General features: G+C 42.9%; 2 protein-coding genes and 1 non-coding gene across 4 annotated transcripts in view; 2 read left to right on the top strand and 1 right to left on the bottom strand.

Annotated features, from left to right (window-relative positions):
* Positions 1-1,772: 1,772 nt before the first annotated feature.
* Positions 1,773-18,379, bottom strand: LOC138206974 (N-chimaerin-like). The gene is made up of 15 exons (XM_069163919.1): positions 18,308-18,379; positions 17,932-18,004; positions 16,217-16,255; positions 16,077-16,132; positions 13,255-13,286; positions 13,021-13,134; positions 12,015-12,141; positions 11,320-11,481; positions 7,400-7,477; positions 6,556-6,640; positions 5,944-6,117; positions 5,098-5,175; positions 4,876-5,013; positions 4,690-4,795; positions 1,773-4,593 (listed from the first exon to the last, which is right to left on the bottom strand). The coding sequence occupies exons 1-15, from the start codon at positions 18,314-18,316 to the stop codon at positions 4,422-4,424; spliced, it is 1,443 nt and encodes a 480-aa protein (XP_069020020.1). The 5' UTR covers positions 18,317-18,379; the 3' UTR covers positions 1,773-4,421.
* A 352-nt stretch (positions 18,380-18,731) lies between these two features.
* On the top strand, positions 18,732-18,805 carry trnai-aau (transfer RNA isoleucine (anticodon AAU)). The gene has a single exon. It is a non-coding gene; the product is annotated as a tRNA-Ile (tRNA).
* Positions 18,806-19,432: 627 nt separating this feature from the next.
* LOC138207061 (FERM, ARHGEF and pleckstrin domain-containing protein 1-like) overlaps positions 19,433-21,091 on the top strand; it is a 47,321-nt gene continuing 45,662 nt past the window's right edge. For both annotated transcript variants that reach the window (XM_069164059.1, XM_069164058.1), the window contains exon 1: positions 19,433-19,660. The gene's annotated coding sequence lies outside the window, so the exon portion shown is untranslated. The remainder of the gene's footprint in view (positions 19,661-21,091) is intronic.

Genomic DNA, 21,091 nt, shown 5'->3' with positions numbered 1-21,091 from the left:
TGATTGTTCCTCTCCAGGTTCCCCCTGGTTGTTCCTCTCCAGGTTCCCCCTGGTTGTTCCTCTCCAGGTTCCCCCTGGTTGTCTCTCTCTCCCCTTGACCCAGTAATCTCCTTCATACCGGTCCACACCTCCCTCACGTTGTTCTGCTGGAGTTTGGCCTCCAGCTTCCTCCTGTAGGAGTCCTTGCACTCCCTCATCTTCTCCTTCAGGTGGCGCTGCACTCTCCTGAGCTCGTCCCTGTCCCCAGACCTGAAAGCTGCTTTCTTCTTATTAAGAAGAACTTTCAGGTCACTGGTGATCCACGGCTTATTGTTGGGGAAGCATTTTACAGTCCGGGATGGTACGGTGGTGTGTTCACAGAATTTAATGTATTCTGTGATACAGTCCATCATGCTGTTGATGTCCTCCCCATGTGGTCCACACAGCACATCCCAGTCCGTGGACTCAAAGCAGTCCTGTAGGGCGTCTTTAGCCTCCTGTGTCCACCTCCTCACAGTCCTGGTGGTCACAGGCTGCCTCTGCACCAGAGGAACATACTTGGGAGTCAGCAGGACCAGGTTGTGGTCTGATCTACCAAGGAGGGGAAGGGCAGTAGTACTATATGCATCCATGGCATTAGCATATAGTAAGTCCAGAGTTTTATTGTTCCGTGTGGGGCAGTTAACATACTGGTGCAAAGTTGGCAGTACTTTATCCAGACTGGTTAAAGTCTCCAGTAACTGCCAAAAATGCACCGGGATGCTTAGACCGGGATTATCAATATGGACAGTCTGTAACTTGTTTTCTTGACGCTGAAATTTTATGCAAATTTAAATAAACGAGTAAAAAAAAAAACCCGACTCGTGTTAATAAATAAGTTGTAAATTAGTTTAAGCGTCAGTTTCCATGTTATTCCGTCGTAACCGTTTCGCTTTGAAGCGAGCTCACGTGTCTGCGAAGTTTACCATGAATTAAACAACACGTCGCTTTGCATATAAAACAGTGAAAAGTAACGAAGACATTGCAGTTGATAAACGTTACCGTGACATTAACGAACCGTCTGAGTTGAACACCTCCTGCAAGATGCTCCTCCAACAGTCGCCCCGTTGCGTCACGAGCCGGCAAACGTCCTCTACAATAAATAATAAACAATATATCTGTCGGAAAAAAAAAAACCAACAAAAAAAACGTGTCTTTCTATTTCTAGAAATTAAATTAAATTTAACTCATTAGCTGAAAAAAAATAAAAATAAAACGAAGTTCGTCCTGCCGTTTGAAGTCTGTGAAAATGACCTCGAGGTGACCTCCAATTAACGAGCAGCCAATGGAGGAAGCTCGAACGTGACGTCACGAGGCCTCGTTACTAAACTGCAAACTGCGCACGCGTCACGCAACGCAGAAACGTGTGATTATCGTAACTATTTTAACTATTTTACCAAATACCTTCACCTTACGTCGCAGTTGTAGTTATTTTACAGGATTTAATTTCAAAACATTAACTCCTAAAAATCCCCCTAATGGCCTGAGCAAGGATTATACAGTAAAAAAAAAATAAAAATAAACTAATGAAGTACTATTACAACATTAAACAATATAACTGTCAGACAAATGTAGTGGGATAAAAAGTACAGTATTTGCCCCTGAAATGTAGTCAAGTAAAGTAAAAAAATACCTCAAAATTGTACTTAATGTGCATAACTCAGTTATATTCCACCGCTGCCTTTAAGTGTTGATAGAATTGCGTTTCGTGCCCATTTTTATCAGCAATCAACAAAATCCACACAACCAAAAGGCATATTTAATAATTTAATTTCACCATGCAGAAACAATATAGAAAATACTTTACAGCAATGACAATAAAAAACACCAAAAAAAACATTTCATGATGCCAAAAAAGCAGGTGTCACAGATCACTGAAGGCTCACAAGTTGTCATTGGGTTAGTCTGATGATTGTTAGTACACAGTTAGACAACGTAAATAAAGAAAACAGTTTAGGAACATGTGAAAACCTAAAAACATAATCAAGATTTGTTAGAAAAATCTACTTTTATGTTACATCCATTTGATTTACACCCAACTCAGCTTGGGTGCACTTTATTTTTCACCTGTTTCTGCTTTGCAAAATGGATCCTAATGCCTGGCGGGTCGTCTCTACTTTTGCAAATTAAGCAGACTAGCAATAGTTAAACAGTGACCCCCGACAAAAATGGGGGTAGAAATGAATAAGTGGGGTGTAGTGTGTGTTAGCTGAGGTGGAGGTACATGCAGAAGGCATCCATTCTACACCTCCACCCTTTCAAATGGCACTAGTTTAAAAAAAAAAAAAAACTGAAAAAAAAAAAAACATGGCAAATACACTCCTTCATATTACAGATTATCATCATTGGCCCACAATTAATACTGCTTTCATCACATCAGAGCGAGGTGAAAACATTACAGCAAACACAACAACCTCCGTCATCTGTATGGCATTTCATTACACTAACCGATACTCATGTAAAATCTATTTCTCTCTTGGTTTTCACTCTCGGAAGAAGGCAGATATAAAATAAAAATAAAAATAACAATAGGGCTTTCGCACCGTCGGAGCTCGGGCCCTAAAAAATACAAATCAAAAAGAACTGAAACATGACCCCCACTGGGCTTTCTTATGCGTGTGTAATTATAATGATCATTTGCCACAGTTTCACAGTTAGATTAAATAGCATCAGCTGGATACGTTTAAACCAACAGAAGGGACAGATGCTTCGTTTTTCCAACCATTCAAATGGAAGCACCGACGCCACTTGAATGGCAAAAACGGATGCGAAGTAATTAACATTATGAGTTTTGGTTTTTATTAAACAGGGTATTACAATTTTCTGAATAATCTGGTGGCACTGGTGCATCGCTGAGCGTTTGTCTCATCCCACTCGGGCCAATAAAGCAGACAGGCCTTGAAATGATTAGCGCTGAATTGCAGGCGAGAAAGCGATTAAGAATTTCAATTAGCATTTTGAGCGCAAAATCTGCTTCATAACAATGCTTAATTACAATACTGCTTCACACAAATGACTAACCGAAGCAAGAAAAAACCTCAACATAAATCACTGTTTCACATATCCAAGTCACTCATGGCGCGTCTCTGTCTTCACCACCTGCCACTGGTGTGAAACACGACAGAAAACATGTGACATGAAAAGAAGCTGCCAGACAAATACTCAGTGTGTAACGTCTGAGCACGTCGTCTGGCAGACAGTCTGTTTTTCTGGCACGGTTTTAAGATGTATTTTTATGTGTTCTTGTTCTGTGCTGTTTGCGGATGTGTAAAAAAAAAAAAAAAATGTGTGAATATAATTTGAATATGCTAAAATGTGCCCCAAACCTTCCCTTTAAATGGACTCCTTTTTTAAGCATCATTCGTCATGTTTTCGGCCTCCGGCAGGTGGAGAAGTGAGATGACGCGGGACTGGTTGAGAGATAGAGGAAATAAAAGTTAAATTACACAGCAACAAAACTGGAAGAAACAAAATAATAAGCAAAAGCTTATGTTACGGCACGAAAAAGGTAACTTTTTCATTTTCTACTTTAGCTTCGAGTGTTGGATTCAACAGGATTGAGGAATAGTTACACTTCAGTCGATGGAAGCGGGAGCTGTAAATGAAAAGAGGAATGACAACACAATAGGTCCAAACCACTTCAGTTCCATCAGAGGAATGAGTTACGGGTGACTGATTCGCTTTCTTCCATTCATTCATTATCCAGCTGTCTACATTTCTAAAGCCAGTGCTGCTTCTTCTCTTGAGGAGGATTAAATGGACACCTTGACACCACGGGGTGGGGACAAAGTAAACAAAACCATTTCTTATCAACGGAGCCTAAAAAAAAAAAAAAAAAAAAAAAAAGGTCGCTGTATGGGTAATAACTTTGGTTTTCACTGAAACCATATAGCCTTTGGCAAGCAATACTATCTGGTTTCAGTGATGAAACACAGGTCCTTTTTTCCTCCCAACAGTGATGGAAAGAGAAAAGAAAAATGTCAAGGAATCCATTTAAGATAGAAAAATCAGGAACACGAGAGATTCCACAGTGTTTCCCCTCAACAGGTAGAGTCGTCTTGTTGTAATTCATTTCTGTAAAATACATTTTGAATATTCAAGTTTGTTGGCCGAGTTAGAGTTAAGCAATACCGATGTTTACACCAAGATGTGGGGAAACACTGCGTCCTCCCACCAACTTCTTCACTCAAAGCCACCGGGTCTAGAGAGTCTCTTAATTTGTTTTAGTCACTTCCTTCATCGCTTCGTTTCTCCACTCCTCACGCAAAAAGGCAGCGTTCCTCTTGCGTGTTTTCTCCTTCATTTCCTTGTCAGTAGTCACTTTTTTCCTTCCATCATTTCAGAAGAGGACATCGACATCTCCTGCCGATCTCTCCGGGAAGAATCAGTTTAAATTTGTCCTCTCAGAACAACACGTCCTCGTTGGTAATGAGCGTCTCCACCACCAGTCTCTGGTATCGGATGTCGTTCAGCGCCGTCATGGCGTCCAGCCCGGGGGCCCTCATCAGCGTCGGGCCGAAGACGATGCCCAGGTTCTCGCTGGACATGAGGTTCTCCTTCTCACACTGGGTCACTCTGGATGAAGAGAGGGAGGAAAAGTTGATGTCACAGCTAGAAAGAATCAGGGAATCCAACAACTAGCCAGTGGAAACACTGTGTGTGTGTCCAGACCTCTTGAGGTGAGCCATGAGGGATCGCAGAGTCTCGCAGTGAGCCGGCGGCAGCAGCTTCAAGGCCTCATGAAGGGACTCCAGACGTTTCTCTGCGTCTATAATCTCTGTGACACACATGAAAACGTTGTTATTATCAGATAATAAAAAGATGTCAAAACTCATTCATTCTTGCTTGAAGACCTACTTCCAGTTTCTATGAAGTTCGGGTAGGCATCGTATGTGATGAGGGGAATAGGCAGCTCTCTGAAGTAGAGTTTCAGGGCTCCGGTGATGATGTTGATGTCTTCGTAAGCATTCGAGGAAATATCTGCTTTTTCTCCATCTGTGGGGGAAATCCGTCGATGAGGACTTTCACCGATGTTTCATTGATCCGAAAGGAGAAATGATTTTAGGGAACAACACTCACCTCTGTCAAAGGCCAGCTTGACATCTTCAATCAGCTCACTGAAGCCAGATATTCTGTACAAACCCTCTGACTGCAGACCTGGACGATTCAAATTGGGGCACCATTAATTTGATGGATGAGTGAACTGAAATAGTAGCTGTACATATTTCATTGGCTTATATTCTGTTTAATTTTAGGACATCTTCATGCAGTCAACCACAATCAAACGATATTCAGTTTGTTATCATGGAGGACTAAAGGGAGCAGAAAATATTCACATGGAAGAAGCTTAAATCGAAAATTTCCAGCTTTTCTTTTTCAATAAAAATGACTCACAATGATTAATCCATCATGAAAATAGCTGGCGATTAATTTCTGACTAATTGTTGCAGCTCCAAAAAAACAACGTGTTTCTCTCCTCCTGTGCCAGCTTAAGTTAATCAAACTGAAGGAGAACAACAACAGAAGTAGTTGTAAAGTGATTGATTGGAGGGAAAGAGAGGAAGAGTGGGGGGACGGCTTCAGTCAAATTCAATCAAGTCAAGTCAGGTGTCTTTTATTGATTTCACTTATTAGTTTCACTCAGGTCGTGAATCCGAGTCGATAAAATCCCGTCTGCGGCGGCTCCCCAGTGGGAAACTGTCGCTCAACACACACACACACACACACACACACACACACACAAAGGCACTGACATCGTGTACACACACCATCCTCGTGGGTGTTTGCTCGCTCTCTTAAGTGTTGCAGCAAAAAGCTTTTTCTGTCAACATTATATAATCACTGACTCACACACTCTCTCTCACACACACACACACACACACACACACACACACACACGCTCAAGCTTTTCTCTCCTTCTCTCACCTCTAGCCTCGATTTCCTGTATGCACATGTCGACCACCATGGGTCTCTTGGTGTTGTGGGCTTTGACCAGCGTGGTCAGGTCGCAGCTGTACACCTTCTTGACGTGCCGGAGGTCCGGCTGGCAGTCATTCGGCACGACTTTGGAGCACTGCTTGTGGACGTTCAACCCGCAGTCTGACAGAGAAAGAGGCAGAGATGGTTTTACATCACTTTCTGTCAATTTAAAGCCTTAAAAAAATGACTCTTTGAGGGCCTCTTCCCTGGTTGTATTTTTGTAAAAACGCCTTCACAGATCTGATACTTCAGTATAATTACTAGCCTTGTTGGCAAAAGTTGCTTTTAAACGTAGGTGTTGCAGCGGCACTGTTCATCAACCCACACACAGTCACGATCACGGTGACAGTGTGTTCTCTGGCATCAGATTGAATCTTTTAACATTTCAAATCCGTGAAGCGCTGAGTCAACAGCGCGAGGTGACTAACTTTAGCTTTCTCAGACAGAGAGGAGGCGTGACGTGTCGAAGGCAGTGGAGAATCAGGAGCTGAATCGTGAGTGGCAGAGGGGAGACTTCGACAACAAGTGTATTATAAAGTGATGTGTGTGTGTTTTTACCTGCACATTTCACTCCCTGAGCGATGAGACCCCACATGAAGTTGGCGCAGTACTCACACCAGTGGGGGCCCCTGAACGTATGAACCTGGGAGAGACACAAAAAGGAGGATCTTTTTTAAAAAACATTTTTTTTATGTAAATTCATCACAGAATTCACAACACATGTTAAAAATTGAAAATACATGAGTTGAATGTGCCAAAGTGGTATATTTGAGCAGCTACACACTAAAAAGAAAAGGCGGAAAAATTATTCACATAACCCGGAGTGGGTCAAGTAATACCTGAACGCTAACAGTAATCTTTATAATGGACTGGCAGGCTCTGACAAAAGAATGATGGAGACACAATAGGAGAGCTGAAAGGGCACTTAGAGAAAAATTATAGTGGGAACTGAGTTTTAATCTGCTCATTTATTGCACAAATTGGCTGCATATAATGAGATGCTAATAACTTCCATCACATCCTGGTTCTCTTTGTGTGTGTGTGTCTGTCATTGTGTGTTTGTCCACATTTCTCTTGAGCTCAGGACACTGTGGCTCTGACCTTTGCGCTCCCTCCTAATGGCGACATGTACGATGGAAATCTCTGAATGTACGGCACCAAACAAAAGGCTGAGAGCATTAAATGTGAAAGCTGAAATGTGTGTGTGTGTGTGTGTGTGTGTGTGTATTTTTTTTTTTTTTTTTATCACTGTGCTCTCTGAGGTGAATTCTAATAAGACCCCATGAGCTGAATCAGCGATTGTGGCTCTCACACACACACACACACACACACACACACACACATATGCACAGACACACACACACACACAAGCAGCATCAAGGGAAGTGAAGGAGCGTCTCACCTTGAAGTTGTGGACTTTCTCGTATTTGGGTGCCAAGTCGCTCTCCCTCAGGGTGGCCCGCCGCACCAGCGATGTGAGCTGCGAAAGGGCAAAAGATCTGATTGGTTGCCAGAAGGTGGAAGCAGGGGAGGTGGGTTTGGAGGGGGCTGGTGCCCGGTTGAGACGGGCTCCCGAGCCCACGCCGGGATCCGAGGCGCCGCTGGAGATCGGCAAGGAGTGAATTGAACCGGCGCTGACATTCAAGCCGAGAGCGGCGGTAAACAAAGAGCCCTTCTGACTTGTTTCCTTCTCGCCTCGCCTGCGTGGTTGCTTTTTACCTCTTTTAACAACGTACGACTCTCTGCTCGGCATTGTGGGACCTGTAGGTTTGGACTGGGTTTTACTCAGAATGGAGATTTATATATGAAAAAAAAAAAAAAAAAGGCTGAATCCCACTAATATATACTGTGAGCCAATCAGACTGCCGAGGATGAAACAATCAAAAAAAGATCGTTCCAAAAATAAGAAAACAATTCCCAGAATAATCAATATGCATGTAGAAAAGGTCAAAACAACTAGACTCGAATCATTTCAAAGCTCCATCTGACAACAACATCCCGAACCGAGGAGCCAGCACGGGACCAATCCTGCTGTCTTAGTACCACAAAGATCAGCCAATCAGATTAGCGCTGCATACTGATGGAGCTGCATGCTGAAATTCCAGTTCATAACAAAAACAACCAAAGCCAGCCAGCCAATATTAAACCTGTCCCAAGACACCAAACTTCAATAAATGTGACTCAATAAATCTCCTCTCGTCGGCAGGAGCTTGTAAAATCCTCCAGACGGGACCGACGCGACCGAATGTGCATTCCTGTGTCTCGGTCTGGTGTAGGTGAGCGCTTCAGCCCACATGGCTCAGAGTGTGTTAATCTGCTTTCCCCATCCTCTACACACTCACCAGGCGGAGGCAGCGGAGGAGGGAGGGAAAGAGGCGGAGAGATACGGAAGAGGAGGGAAGGAGGAGGAGGAGGAGGAGGAGGGGAGCCGTAATGGATGAATTTAACAGGTCACAATGAGAGGAGACAGAGCCAATCAGGATGCAGTGTTTCTTGTTGTTCGTCACCAAATCTGCCACCTCAATTGTCCCAGGAGAGACGGAGAAAGAGAGGGAGGGAAAGACTGAGCCGGGAAACAAGCTATTATTTTATTCATTCGTTCACACTTTTTGTTCCTCTTTGTTTCCCTCCCTCCTTTTTTCTCATTTTACCTGCAGCAGCTGATGTTTTCCTAATTTTTCTGACGCTTTTCCACTGTAAACAACTGCATGGATCTGCTCTGTGTGCGTTTCTACAAGCTTGACTAAAAAAAAATCTCCACGACAACAGAATATACAAAATCCCACGTCCTCAGATGTCCTCCGAAACAAAAGCCCTGGTCATCCATTATCTCAGATCATACAAGTCGCATTTTACAAGACTTGTTCAAGGCTGAATTTGAAAGCAGTGCCCTTTAGGAGAAGTACACTTCTTAAGTGCCGCCTGTGGTGGATTGATGTTCAGTCTTCTTTGACTTTGTTTGTCTCATTTCTGGTCTGAGCCAGCTGTCAACAAAGACGAGCTGCATTAAATCCTGTTACTCTGGGAGAGATTTCCCAGCTTTAAGCTTCGACCTTTTTTTTAAAGCTATTTTACACCAGAAGTGGGCACATCAAGTGTTGTTGTGCGACATTTTCAGGAAATATTCCCACATAAATGTGAATTTAATTGGATTTTTAACCCACAAATGCCATTACAATTAGCAACCACGAGTCCAACTTCCCTAATACTCAGCTTCCCTTCACCACACATGTATGACTAATCGTGGATATTTAATGACTGTTTTCAGTTCACTGGATGGTGCGATGGAGGGTGGCTCATAAAAGAGCTCCTACTGATGGAGATATTATCTGTAAATCTTCATCATTTTTGTGAGTTCTTGTATTATTATTATTTCTGCCAGATTAAATGCGAATTCAAATCTATCTCTCAATATTTCTTGTCACCATTAAATTAACTAAATCTCAGAACTAGGCCTTGAAATACATTAAAAAAAAAAAAAAGGCATCACCATCACCATGTTTTTATCACCTTCACAGGGGCCATAAAAACTACAGTTAACCCCTAAAAGCAGGCGATTAGCTGTGTGAACATATGAAGTATGAATTTCTGGCGTGTTTGTCTCCCCTACAGAGAACTACCCCAATCTCAATGTCACAGCCGCAAACTGCTTTGTCTGCAAATCCAGCCAATTATGAAAGCACACACGTACATAGGACCACCCCCATCACACACACACGGACAGTGATGTATGAGGTGCAGTGTAGATGGTCATGCACTGCAGGTCATACGAGGCCTCAGGAGGCTGAGCACTGGTGTGCCAGTTAAATGCAGTGCACACACCACTTTGCTACGAGCGCATTCAGTGTGAATTCTGCACTGCATAACTCTTGTGAACATTTGTTTACGTGAGTGCGAGGGCTACGCAGCAGCCGCCTGCCCGAATAAAGCTGCATCGCTTGCCTCATTTCCATTCGCCCACCTGGACATACGTACAGCTGCAGGACGAAAATTTGCAGTTGACATTGCCCTGTAATTAGCATATCTGAGTTAGCCTCTGCGTCACACAGAATAATTTCGTCCCTTCTGTTTTCATCCTCCGAAAGAGAAAAAGTTTCCTCTCCGTCCCTGTTATAAAACTCTTAATTACTTCACGGCTGAATGAAAGTTAATGAGGCGACAACAAACTTGATTCCTGAGTACTCAGTAGTCTGCTTTTTGGGAGATAGCAGGTTTCTGCAGGCAAACCACTGTTATGTAATTTTGCTGCAGAGCCCTTGGCTGGAGGCCATCTCTCCTCTGCATCCATCCTCCTCCTCCTTCTTCTTCTTCTTCGTCTTCACCTCCATTCACCATGTTCCTCAACTCTCATCCCTCCATCCTACTTCTGCATTTACAGCAACTTTCCTCACCTCTTTCCTCCGATTCCAATTCTCTGCAGGTTTTCAGTTTCCAAATGCATATTTATCTATCGTTATATACTTTAAACCACATTCTGGAAATACTGTGATGCAATACATGCTGATATTTGAACATTATGATTTGCATAACCTTTATGTTTGCACATAAGTTCCAGTGACCTGAAAAACTTGAGTCCACTCACTTCCACCTACACACTAATGATTTTTTTCCTCTGCTGAGCTGAAAAAGACTATTTAACATTTCTTGCTGCACAGTATGCTGTCTAGACTTGCATATATTTACATATAATGCACGTCTAGCCCCCGACTTCCTCCTCTCTCACTTCTTCATTCATCCTAAAACCATCTCAGCGTCAAATCACATTTTCTACTGAACTTCCACAGATTTCCTTTAGACAGTTTGAATGATGTATCACTCCCTGTTAAACAGTCTTTTACTGAAGGCAAACAAATTAGCCACGTGCCCAATCAAAGAAATGTGATGAATTATTAAATTTTTCTTACAGGGAATAGTCTTCTCTGTGCCAACAACTCCATTTCTTGTGCAAACCAAAGCCCCCCCCCCAAAAAAAACCTGGAGCCTTCAGGTCAGTTTGCTAGAAAAATATGTTAATTGGAGGATGCTTTTGGCCTGAGTGCCTACACATTTTAAAAATCCATATTTAATGCAGGGAGTGATGAGAAAATATTGACTGGCTTTCACTGTGATTATTACACATCCTCTGAAAGCAGAGACACATCACTTCCTAAGATGACGAAACGTTCTCAGAATGACGTTCAATGGGATACGAGGGTGGAGAGAAACATTTTTTTTCCAGATTGCTGCTGCTGAACTCGAACAGAACGCATCACACTGATGCACTTCGCAAATCTCGTGGATATCTGACCTTTGTTCAGTATACACACATGTGACTGTCCTCACCCTCTCCTCTGCGTTGCAGTCGTCTTTGACCGGAGCCGGTCCGTCGGGCGTCTCTGGGCTGTGCGGCAGGTGTTTTTTCAGGGTGGGCTCCTGGTTCAGGGTGGTGTAGCCCACGTGTTCGTAGATAGGGTTGATGGTCATCTTAGCGATGTACTCCGCTGCCTGACAGGAGACAGGCTCACTGTAAACATGCTAGTTCACGGAGTTTTTATATTTAGACGCATTTTTTTCTGCCCGTGAAGCCACATGTGACCCAGCTTACTCTTTACGAAAACGTGCCAAAATATTCTTCATTCTCCAGCGGTTTTGTTCCCGTTGGTGCTGTTTTATTGTTTAAATAAACAAATACATACTTAATGGGAAGCATATGCAAATGCAAAACTTCCGTCTTTCTTCAGGGTTTTCAAAGAGTCCAGGGAGTCAGATGGTGAAGTAAACAAGTGGTGATCAAAGAGGTATTAGGAGAGTCAAGCTGACTGATTTTGAAAGCTGCTTTTAAATTCTGCCAGTTTGGCACGTCAACATCCAGAATGAGTATTTAAGTTGAGAGATTACAGCTATTAAGTCAAGAAGAACGGTTTCATTTCTTTGCTAAACTGTTAATTCACAGTGATGCTATAAATGTGGAAAGAGATGCTTCTTGTTGTTTTTTTTTTTACAATGGGAGGGGTTGACAGATGGATGCGAACACACACCTTTGTCTCAATGTAGAGTGTGATGAGGCCGTCAGTGACCAGGTCATGGATGGACTCAAACCTCTTCTCTCCAACAAAGTGCTTCCCATCGTGGTAGAGGCGGAAGTTTCTCGTCTGGTTCCCAAACCTGAGAAGAAGAGGCAGAAAAAAAGACTCAAAGATGGGCAAAATCTGTTCTCTGTAAATCTTATTTTTGACACTAAAAAAACAAAGCGTAGTCGTCCAACGATGTGAAAACACGAAGCTCAAAAGCAGACATCGAACAAAAGTAGAAATAAAAGGAACTAAAATCCTTTTCTCTCTCTATTCTAAGTTAAAATCACAATTCACAAAAAAAGTCTGCAGTCAGAAATTAATGACAGACTCCAAAGTGGGCCAACACTTTATCTGCTCCTTAGTGGATCACACTGAAACCACTGCAAGATGAAACTGCACCGTTACATCATTAACCCAAAATCCAACCTTCCCTTTTCTGCCACCAGGACTGGGACTCTAGTTTATGAAGGGGTATTTATGGAAGGTAATTATAACCACATGAGAGGCAGTGAAAGAGAGAGGACGATGTGCAGGTGGAAGAATGACACGACTATGAATAGACTGAACTGACCCAAAACCAAATTGAAATGAAGCCGTGCACCCATTAAAAAGTGTGACACCTACTCCAAGCTCACAGTTACGAAAAAAAAAAACGGACACAAAAACAACACACAACTGAAATGTCATTTGAGCAGGACTCAGAATCGCACTTTCACACGAGGAACAGCCTGGTGTGAAGGAGCATGTGAGTTTAGAGATGAGCTCTCCTGAGCCGCTTAAAGCTTCGACTGCTGCCTTTATAGGAGGGATAAAAAAATAAACCTCACACCTCACAGCATTTATACGCAGGTTAGAGACGCTTCACGCAGTGGCACGAGCTCCTCTCTTCATACTGTCACACAGATTAGGGCAGGTGTAGATGGAGGTCAAACAAGAGCCGAGAACACTGACATCAACACATTTGTCGTACCTCAGTGCCAGAGTGTACGTGCCCGGCTGTCTCTGACTCTCTCTGATGAGGTAGCTGCCTTCGGCCTGACTCAGTGATTGGTCGGCATCTTCTCTCGAGATCATCCCGTGGTACCTGGACGGAAAAGGAGCCGAACATGAGTTGTTGTTTTTTTTTAATGCACTTGAGGAAACTCAAATTAGTGAAATCAAATCCAAGTAAATGGAGAGATGATGGATTCAAAAGGCAACTTACTCTCTCCCGTAGTATTTAGGTCGGTTGTCCACCTGCAGGGAAAAGTAGAGACGAGTGAGATCACATCAGGCCGGAGGATGACACCATTCACATGTTTTACAAAGTACAGCTTGGATCTCCATGCAGGTGTAAAAGCTTCCAACCAACTTATGGTTATACATTCAAAAGGATCAGTACTACACCAACCGATGAGCGTGTGTGACGACATCAGCAGATCATCCATCACATCAAATGACAATGTAGTGTCTGAAATGCCACTCGCTTCACGACCATACCGACTGTGTGCTATGTGCTAAATATGTTCCCAGACATTTTCAGGACATGAATGTAAACCAGTGTGTGTGAGTTTGTGTGTGTGTGCGCAGAGAATATTGCATGGGTCAGATGAAAAAAGCCGAACATTGTGTTGTTCTCAACAAAACTGCTGTTGAGCCAATAAATCAACAAGGACCTAACAAAGGGCGGTGAACATTAATTTGGATGCTGTGTGTGTGTGTGTGTGTGTGTGTGTGTGTGTGTGTGTGTGTGTGTGTGTGTGTGTGTGTGTGAAGAACACAGGCAGGTGTGCGTGATAGAAAAAAAGACAGGCTTGCTCACTCCAATACAATAAGATGCACACGAGGGAAATGATTTTCAGCTTTCAATGTGAGGCCTCGAATGTACATTCAAGATACCAACAATCTGGTTTTATAAATATCTTTCGTGTTTATGAGGAGAATCAACGAAGAGGAACGTAATAAAACGTGGTCGAGATGGTAAAATTCAGAGAGTGAGTTGAGCTTGAAGAGAGTAGATGCGGCTGTTTTCTGAGCCAAGCGGAGGTATGCTTCTCCATCTGTTGTCAGTCATCCACGTGCACCTCTGGACGCCAATCAAAACTGCTCTGAGGCCTGTCAGTCGGCCGAGCACGGGGCGGACAGACTAACACCAGCTACTAATGCTCAGCAGACATCCTTGACTGCACATTACAGAGTGCGAAGCTGGAGGCAAAGAGCTGTTTCAAACAGAGACACAATGACAGTCAGCGCCGGATGAGCTGGGTCTTTGAATGAAATGATGAAATAAAGTGGGACAGAGTGAAATGGAGTCATTTTTTTATAGGGTGTCTCGCACAGCATGAAAAAAAAAAAAAACGTGGAACTTTTATTTGAGGCGGTGATTTATCGTTTTTATCCATCAAGTTCTTGAAAATCTTATGTCAAGACACTTGTAGCTGTCAACAAAATATAGCACCGACAACATCTTCATCAAGCTCATTAGATCTGGCAAATTAAAAGCCAAATATATTAAATATGTAGTCATGAATCCAACCAAAAGACTAGTGAATGGTGGGAATTTTCACTTTCTAACTTTACATCTGTTTGATCCTCTTTCTTCTAACAAGTGTTATTGGGTTTTGTCCATCAAAACAACCTAATGCTCATTTATTTTTTCGTTTACTCTGCAATCTGCTTTAAATTCTAATAATCTTCTCTGTCTGCTCATTAAAGTGAAGTGACTAATCTTTCCGGCACTGATTCACTTAAACCTGCGGTCATCCATCCTCACTTGTTTTTTTCCTGTGATGTAATTTGACTGGTTTAGTGTTTGATGTCACAGTGTAAGCGCAGGTCGTCCAGGTAAAAGGACAGCCTTCCTGTCTCTCTCTCTTTCTCCTGGATGCCACAAATGTAAAAAGGAGCAGCCACGGATAAATGCTCATTGGTGCATCATTAAATCACATATGGCTCAACTCCCAGCAGACAGCACGGGGCTGCTGGTGGCACGGGGGCTCCTCCGCTCCGTCTGTCTGTCTGCTCGCTTTAACTGGGTCAGCACCGACTATCGGTCCAAAGGCCGGCGAGGGGCGTCAAACCCAGCAGCTGCTCATTTAGCACACACACACACACACACACACACACACACACACACACACACAAAAAGGATGGCCTTTACACACAAACACCAGACGCACAATCCTTCCATTTTTAATCCTCTATTAGATACCCCCAAACCATGCTGCCCCCTACAACCCCCAACACACATCTGGTTGTTTGCCCCCCCCCGTGTGGGCAGATGTGCTGGTGGCGGGATTAAGTGGACATCAGCAACATGCCGCGACCACCTGTGTGCCGTTGGGAAGTGATGAGGGAGGCTCCCTCCTGTGATCGCTGCCACACCTGCTAATCACTGATGGAGAACAGCTGAGTCTGATCTTCCCTGTTCCCCTTTAAAAGGAGTCATGTTCAGCAACATGGCTCATTGTTGCGGTGGAGCATGAAGGAAAGGAGCACGGGGCCCGAGGTACGCTGTTCTTCTCATTCTTGTAATCCTATTTTGTTTTCATTTAAGTTTTTAATATGTATGCGTGCCTCTTGTGATAGGAACAAGGAACTACTTTGAGTTGTTAATATTGTGTTTCTCTGCCCTATTAGGATGAGCTCTGGTGCCACTTCTGTTTTTGTCCTTTCGTTAGTTTCCTTACTTTGGTTTTATCTCGTGCACTTGATTTCATCTGATTTTGATTTATGGCCCATTTTAAATAGCTGGCCTTTTTATTATTTTCTATTTATCGTGTGTTGGTGTGCACTCAAACATTATCTGGGGCAATTGTATAAATGTTTTTCACCATTGTTATTTGTAAACCAGCTGTTGCAGGTTGGTGATTCTCGGGCTGCTACATCTTCGCAGGTGGGTGCCCACCAGGTACGTCTACTTTTCTTGCCCTGAATGCCATTTTTGCTGTCTCCTTGACAGGAACAGGTTTCCTCTTGACCTGATTCATTTGAGTTCTAAAGAATAACAGGCGACATGGCAGTAAACACCAGGAAGTGTGTTCTCACCTCACAGGTGCAGGTGACTCTGCGTGGGTGTGGTGCCTCCTGCTGGAGCTGGTACACTGTGATGGAAAACATAATGTAAACACTGCACTGAAAAAAAATTACTCTTATGAACATCGTACACTTGTTTTATTGATACTTACAGTAGGACTTCCACACTGGTGGCCTGTATTCATCATGATCTGAGGACAGAAAGTACAACTTTGGGTTTAACAGCTGCTCAAACTGCATTCCTTTGCCACAGCACCCCCCTGTGGAGAACGTAAGACATTGCTCTGCCGGTACTCTAGATTTTGCTATAATCCAGAGGGCAGCGTCAGAATGCCCTAGTTTAATCTTCTTTCTGTGATTAATTGAATAACTGAATCAGGGGGAGATTATTGTACAAAAAAAAAAATCAGACATTCAATCAAACATGCTCAGATGTCAGCTGACTGGATGAGAAGCTGGGGGATGAGCAGCAGCATTTTAGAGCATAAACACGATCATCATGGCTAAACTCTGAAAATGCAAAAGGAAATGTTGCAGTTTTATTAATGCCACTGCTGAATAAACAATAACTTCTTTGTTCTCACACTGACAGCATGATTTATACTGCAGGATATCAGATTGAGGGATGATTTCCACAACAAATTGCACAAGAGCATAAAATGGTGACTAAGTGGCTTGATAAATAGATCTACCCTGTGGTGCATGAAAAGCTGTGAAAGATCCTTTTTATGCTGCAAAATGAGCTGTGCAATGTTTATCTTTCATACGCCGCGGATGAGCATCTCCCTCGGGCCTGCCGGTCTGAAAGGAATCTTGGATGAAAATCACAGCAGTGTTTCCTGGTTGTTTGTTCAGCTGCAGCCATAAACAACGCTGACATTTAATGGTAGTAAATGCAATTAAAAGTGAAACATTTAAGCCCCAGGGGGTCGCTTGGTTGAACTCAGTAGGAGCTTTTACCAATTTAAAGCTGTTTTTTTTAAGTGGTGGTCACATCGATGTTGAAATTCCTTTCACAACATGCAGTACTTTAAAAGTGAATTGGATTTAACATGGTATGTATGGTTGTGACCAATAAAGTCATGTTGTATAGGTAGATCAGAAATACCTGCATTCCTACACTGAACGACCTACTTGAACTTCACTACAGCCTTTTAAAAATAACAGTAAATCCAGTTATGTAATGGCAATAAATATGCATTTTAAAGTTTATCCTTTAGTCAGCATCTTGCAAATTCTCCCTCCTCCCATGAGTGAAACTAACAGCCTCGTTTCCTGCCTCAGTGTCCTCAGTATTCACTCTACAAGCCTTATCTATCCAACACTCGTCGTCTCGGTATCCTGTCTTCAAAATAACTCCAAATCCTCCCCGGCCAAGTGTCTCACCCTCCTCCTGGAGGAGGCAAACTAACAAGAAAGCAGACATAACATACACACCGCTGACACTCTGAAACGGAGGTGTTGTACTGGCACGTATTCCCTTTTAACAAGACTAAATAATGAACTCCACAATTCAACTCGTTTTTTCCCATAACAGCTGCTTTTATTCGTTAATCTGCAAACAAAATCACTTCATTTACCTGAAGGGTGTTTTTTTTTTGGTTTTTTTTTTTTTTTGCAAGTTACTTTTTAAAAAGAAAATTCTACATTTAAAATACATATGGTAAGTTTATAAAATAAAGATTACTCTCTTAGATGAGTCATATACATGCAATGTCCAAAAATGCAATACAAATGGATCTATACAAATGCCCACTCCCTTTTTTTTTTTTATCAAAATATAATAGAGGTAAATAGTCAGAATAAATGATAATAATCGGTAATAAACACTCGTAAAAGACTCAGTCTGAGGTGTGGTGCTGCTTACCGAAGACATTTAGGGCCATCTTGATTCGCAGATGTGATGAACAATTAACCAACAGACCCAGCTGGTTTAAATCCTGAAAGAGAAGAGACACACACACACACACACACAAAAAAGGAAATAAATAACTTGGCTTAAAAAAAAAAAAAAAAACAGCTGAGATGATATAAACAATAATAAGTGATCAAGACTATCAAAGCTAACGTTAGCGGTGTCAGGTGACTCGACGAACCGACGATCACAACGGAGCTGATTCATATTTATTTTTGTTTTACTTTACATGGCAAATGAAACATCGGTCTTTGAACGTGCACGGACGACGTGCCCGCCGCGATGTGAGATCGTCCGACGGCTCACTTAACGGTGAGCTAATACTCACATAACGCATCCATTCTACGTCGGGGTCGCCATCTTGCTCGGTCACGTGAGCAGGCTCGCCCTCTCTTGCGCGGGGAAGTGTGGGGAGGGGGGGGGGGGGTAACCATGACAACGGACCTTAACCGGCAAAACGCTCCGTTATCGAAGAAGGACGTCGCCGTTACCGGTGTAAAGTTTTCTCGCCACGTTTTTTTTTTTTTTTTTTAAGTTTTGTCGTACTTAAGTTACGTTGCAGGAGGTTCCGGTGTCGTGATATGTGAAGTGGTGTCACCGTTAGGAACATAAAAGTCAACAAACCGGACCTCCCGTCGCTGCGGTAACTGAACTCTACCAAGAAATCATGTATCGTGACAGTTACTGCTGTTAATACCAGCTGGGAATGTTGCGTATGACGTAACCCGACATTGTTAACACCTGCCTCTCATGGCCGGTTAGCTCAGTTGGTTAGAGCGTGGTGCTAATAACGCCAAGGTCGCGGGTTCGATCCCCGTACTGGCCACCTCTTTATTTTTTATTTTTTTTTTTTTTTTTTTTTTTTTTTCCAGCATAGTTGTGACGCGATTCACAACTGATATATTTGAACAGATTATACAATTTACTGTGAAATAAGTGGCATGAAATGCTCTGCGATGTGCCACCGTATAATTAAATCTCTTTCTTAATGAACAGAACCTGAATCGGAATGCAGTGCTGGAAGAAGAAATAGTCCAAGGTAAGTAAAAATCCTCAGTAAACATGAGTATCATAAACATTAAAAGTATCAAATCAAAAGTAAAAGAACACAATCTTCATACGTATGTTTTAGGTTACATTACATTATCTATAATAATAATGATAAATATTATATTGCTGAGTTATTATTCATAGTTAGAGCTAATTTTAACTATATTACCCTTTTAAAATACCCCCTATTGTAAAAACTAGGTGTTTTACATCTACAATCTTAATCTGCATACTTAAAATACAATACTAATCCTTCATAACTAATAATGTCGATCATACCATGGATGGTACCCGACCCACACAGCCGTCTCCCCACAGCACCGGTTTGTGGCGCTGTTGAGCTGCCCGGAGCTGCACTTTCTCTCCAGCTGACACCAGCGCCGTGGCGCGCGGTGCTGGAGGCGGTGTGTGCTGCTCTTTATTGTTCCAGTGTTGAGCTCAATGCGCGGCTTGCCACATTTGGCTCAATGGCGACCGCGCAGAAACCCACCTGAGAGGGAGCGGCTCTGCTGCGAGGAGAGGAACACGGAGGCAAAAGTTGCACGGCAGCCCGGTGTGGGATTTAACCGAGCGCGTTAGAAATAGAAGCTCTTACTGCCGGACAATCTGTGGATCTGTGGAGGAAGAGGGGGTAAGGAAATCATGCTATCCGGATTATGAAGCGAGGTTACACGAAGCTCTTCTGGTATTGTGCACACTTTAGATTTACAGTTTTATTGCAATACGCGCACCAGTTTTTACGCATAAATGTCTTTTGCGTTTTAAAGCAACAGTGCCTTACGCCGCGATGAGCCTGATTTCTTTACTATAAACTCGCCTCGATTGCAACCAGCCTGTTTATTTTCCTAATCGGCTGATCTTGGAGAGCTCCAGCAGAGCTTCTTTTACTGTGAGCTTAGTGGATAGGACGATAGCCCACTTTGATCCATTACTACATTTTCAGAAAACTTAACCTTTTGTAGTTTTAGCTGCTTTAACTGTAATATTTTTTTTTCTCCAGCTCCTTTCCACAGTTATTCTACTGCTTCGTATTAACAATGCTTTTAAAGAAAAAAAAAAAAACCTGACCACAGCCTGAGCTTACCATTGTCAAAACATATGTTTTATTATAAAACACTAACATATACAGCACACACACACACACACACACACACACACACACACACACACACACACACACACAGACAGTAGCCCAGTGTCCTGAGTTGAGCAGGTTGCTTACTGACATCTTTGCTGTGGCCTAAAGGATTACTCTGCTAACCTACATTCTGGGGCTTGCTCTTTGCCAACTGTACTCTGACTGTGTGTGTGTGTGTGTGTGTGTGTGTGTGTGTGTGTGTGTGTGTCACTGACTGTGCCTTATATGTGTGTGTGTGTGTGTGTGTCTTATTTCAGCTGACAAACATGGCATTATGAAACCCTAATCAAACTCCCACCCTCGGGAGGATGCACAAAGGGCCACCTATTAGGTGTCACCCTCAGCTGACAAATACATCCCTTTCCTGTATTGATTTTCTGGGGGGCCACATGCTCATTTTGCACCCCCTCCTTTCAGAGTTAGGTCAGAGCACGGGGGGGTCGGTGGGGTGGCAGCACCCACCGTCTGCATTGTCTTGCTCATATAGGCACTTCATTTTGCTATTGTTTGGTGGCTTCTGAGATCAATACACACACACACACACACACACACACACACACACACACACACACACACACACACACACAATCTCCCAATAGTAATTCTCCTGCGGGCAGCAGAGCAGCTTTGATGGCGAGTGTCACCTTGATAAAACGTGGTATCAGTGCAGCCATTGATCTGTCATGAAGCACAGGTGTAAGCGTGCTGTGTCGGAGCCTCCGTCTCAGCCTCACCTGTCACATTTCAGTTGAGCCATGTTGAATGTAGTCAGTAACAATGCACACAACGAGGCAGGTAATGAGTCGTCTTTGTGGTCTCTAGCTGAGCCTTGGATTTATTCTTTTATTGTGTCCTCATTGTGCATCCTATTTTCTCTTAATCTCGACTGCACTTTTTAGCTTTTCATTTTCGTTTCTGAGCTTG

This window comes from Embiotoca jacksoni, unplaced genomic scaffold (assembly GCF_022577435.1).
Source record: "Embiotoca jacksoni isolate LCO1_2020_lvr unplaced genomic scaffold, fEmbJac1.0.p SCAF_30, whole genome shotgun sequence".
Taxonomy (NCBI): domain Eukaryota; kingdom Metazoa; phylum Chordata; class Actinopteri; family Embiotocidae; genus Embiotoca; species Embiotoca jacksoni.
The sequence above is the reverse complement of the archived record's forward strand: the minus strand, read 5'-3'. Positions and strand labels throughout refer to the sequence as shown.

Coding starts and splice junctions, on each gene's coding strand:
- LOC138206974 (XM_069163919.1), bottom strand. Junction 16,256..17,931: donor GATGGCCCTAAATGTCTTCG/GTAAGCAGCACC, acceptor TTCTGTCCTCAG/ATCATGATGAATACAGGCCA. Junction 6,118..6,555: donor TCAGGGAGTGAAATGTGCAG/GTAAAAACACAC, acceptor TTTCTCTGTCAG/ACTGCGGGTTGAACGTCCAC.